The sequence below is a fragment of the Cryptomeria japonica genome, chromosome 6, assembly GCF_030272615.1.
Source record: "Cryptomeria japonica chromosome 6, Sugi_1.0, whole genome shotgun sequence".
NCBI lineage: Eukaryota > Viridiplantae > Streptophyta > Pinopsida > Cupressales > Cupressaceae > Cryptomeria > Cryptomeria japonica.
In genome coordinates this window covers 275,300,546-275,303,455 of record NC_081410.1, presented here as the reverse complement: position 1 = coordinate 275,303,455, position 2,910 = coordinate 275,300,546, and the positions used below count along the sequence as shown (strand labels likewise).

At 42.9% G+C, this 2,910-nt stretch overlaps 1 protein-coding gene across 1 annotated transcript; it reads right to left on the bottom strand.

Moving 5' to 3' along the window:
* Positions 1 to 580: 580 nt before the first annotated feature.
* On the bottom strand, positions 581 to 955 carry LOC131876586 (glycine-rich cell wall structural protein 1-like). Its single transcript, XM_059222023.1, has one exon. It carries the CDS (start codon positions 953 to 955, stop codon positions 581 to 583), a length of 375 nt encoding a protein of 124 aa, XP_059078006.1.
* Between the last annotated feature and the right edge of the window lie 1,955 nt (positions 956 to 2,910).

The window sequence follows — 2,910 nt, the reverse complement described above, 5'->3', positions numbered from 1 at the left end:
TATATTGTGTCTCTATTTTGTACATTTCATTGAGCTCTTGATCTTGGCAAAATCTCACATGGTATCAGAGCCATTGGGGCTTCATTGATTCGTCTTGAAGAGGCATTATTGCGACGTTAAGAGGCAGATCTGAGGAGTAGCATCTTTTGGAGGCATCCTAGACCAGATCCGACCTCGTCATTGCGTTCAGGTGGCCGTCTCCATGAATTTTGGTTATAAAGTCAGCCTATTTTGGTGAGAAAAAAATTTTCGCCAATTTTGCAATTATTGTATAAATTTTGAAATTTTTTTATATTTTTCGAAAATAAAATAAAAATAAAAAAAACCAAAAAATAAAAAAATTTCGGAAAAAAAAAATTGTCAAAATTTTTCGAAAAAAAATTTAATTTCAAAAATTTTCAAAAAAAAAAAAATTATTTTGGGGGTCCGAAGACCCCCCCTAACCTGCAGGTCCGCAGGGCTCTCCCGACACCGCCGCTCCTCAACCTCCCACGCGGCTTAGTTCCCCTGCAGCCACAACACAGCAACTGTCGCGCCGCCCTAAAGACTCCCGCCGGCCACTCTCCCTGCCTGAGCAGCGCTATCCCTCCGCTGCCATCGGCCAATCTCCAGCGACCCCCGCAGCTGCCGCCCAGCCAGCCGCTCTGTCGCTGCCGCCGCTCGCCCCACCGCCACCCGCGTAGGCTGCCCGCTCCGTTGCGGCCCGTGCAGGCCCCTCTCTTCCGGCCCAGCCATCATTGCCGCCGCCGTGCCGCTTCCAGTCGGCCCCTCCACCGTCGGCGGTCCTCCGCGCCGCACGACTGGCCGCCGCCACCAGCAGCCCACCTACCACCGTCGGCCCTCCAGCGAGCCCTCCACTGCTGCTAGCTCCTCCGCCACGCGGACTCCGCAGGGAACCCGGCGAATCCACGCCTGCCACGTGGTAGGAGGCCACTAGCCCATGGACACATAACATTGCCACGTCATTTTTTGGCCCAGTCAGCAGCCCAGTTGGCTGCACGATCACACTGCCACATCATATTTTTTGACCAATCCGATTGCGCCACGTCAGCAATCCGTACTGTACAGATGCCCAGTTAGCAAGGAGGTGAAGTTTTCACGACAGTCATATGGCCATCAAATTTAACCCCGTAGTTTTCTGATGTCATCATTTTTCAAATATTTTGCAGGCCCCTCTCATTGAGCTTTTTGATTTTACAGTTCAACTTCAAATGGCCATAACTTGCTCATTTTTGCTCCTTTTTGGGTGCAATTTTTTTTGAAATGGGATAGAATTTTGTGTACTTTTACGTGGTGGAATTATTTTCTGATTTTGATAGACATATTTTTTAGAATTCTCAATTTTTCATGACTATACCTATCCAATCCCCGTTTCTGCAACTTCCAGGTCTCCATTCGGGCTCATACGAACTCCTTTTCAGGTGCCATTTTTTTTGAAAGTGCATTATTTTTTGTCTACTCTTAGAATATGCTATCAATTTGAAGCAATTGTGGGTATAAATTGTACTTTCATCATATGGTCTTATTTGGCCAATTTGGCATTTGTATTGCATAGATCTATCTTCTGATCTTTTATTTTGTATTTCTCAGCCTATTGGTGCAGTTGTAAAACAAAATCAGAAGTCCACCTTGCCATTGTTTGCAAGTGGCCTATTGTACACGCACTACATATAAAGTGTCAAAATCATCATTTTTGGGGGGGTACTTTGATTGAGTGAATTTGGGGGGGTGTCTCTTGTGCTTTTGTGCTCTTGTGTTCCTTCCTTTTTTCTGCTATGGGTTCTTCTAATTTTCCTCTCTTAACTCCTCATAATTATGCTACTTGGAAAATTGATGCATGGAGTAAACTTATGGAAAAAGGACTCACTCATTACATTGATGGAACTATTGTTGCTCCCACTGATCCTAAGGTTGATCCAGTTAGTCACTTGGATTGGCTCACTAAAAATATCATGGCAATTGGTACTTTAAGAAAGTATGTATCAAAGGATCTCATTTTTCATATTGAGAAGTGTACTCTAATCAAGGATGCTTGGCAAAAGTTTCAAGACTTGTATGGTCAAGTTGATGAGATTAAGGGATATCAAATTGATAGTGATCTCACCATGTTAGATCCCAAGAACTTTGATACTATACAAGATTATGTCACTAAGGCAAATGAGTTGAGGGCACAACTCAAAGATTGTGGCATTGATAAGAAGGATACTCAATTGATATTCAACTTGATAGGCAAGCTTCCACAAGAATATGCAGCATTTGTTTCTAGTTTCCAAACCCATAGGATGACAATGGGTTCAAGCTACACAATGCCTACATTTGATGCTTTCAATGAAATGTTGATGGTGGAACAAACTAAGTTGATAAGCATGGGCATTCTTAAGGCTTCTAAGTCTCAAGCATTAGTGGCAAATCAAGGGAACAAAGGAAATCAAGGAAAGGACAACTCAAACAAGAAGAAATGGCAATCAAAGCCTAAAGAAAAAGCACCATCTTCTCCACAACAAGGAGATTCGTCCTCTTCCAAGAGAGATAATTCACCAAAGAGGGAGAGACCTACTTGTGCTTATTGTAAAAAGATTGGTCATGAGGAGCATCGTTGCCATTCTAAGAAGATTGATGAGCTTACACATATCATCAAAAAGCATAACATTGATTTGCCTAAAGTCTACAAGAAGGATGATTCATCAACTTCCACTTCCTCACATTCAAAAGGAAAAGGGCAAGCATTCATGGCTTCTACAAGTGGTAAGACTCACTCTTTTGGAACAAGAAAAGGAAAAGCTCTATGTGCTACTATTAGTCATAATTCAGAGAGATGGCTTCTAGATTTAGGGGCTTCTCATCATATGGCATCTTCGTAGTCTATGTTCTCTACATTTGAGCCTTGCACCATGCCATAGATTTTGATTG

Coding starts and splice junctions, on each gene's coding strand:
- LOC131876586 (XM_059222023.1), bottom strand. CDS start 955: ATGTTATGTGTCCATGGGCTAGTGGCCTCCTACCACGTGGCAGGCGTG.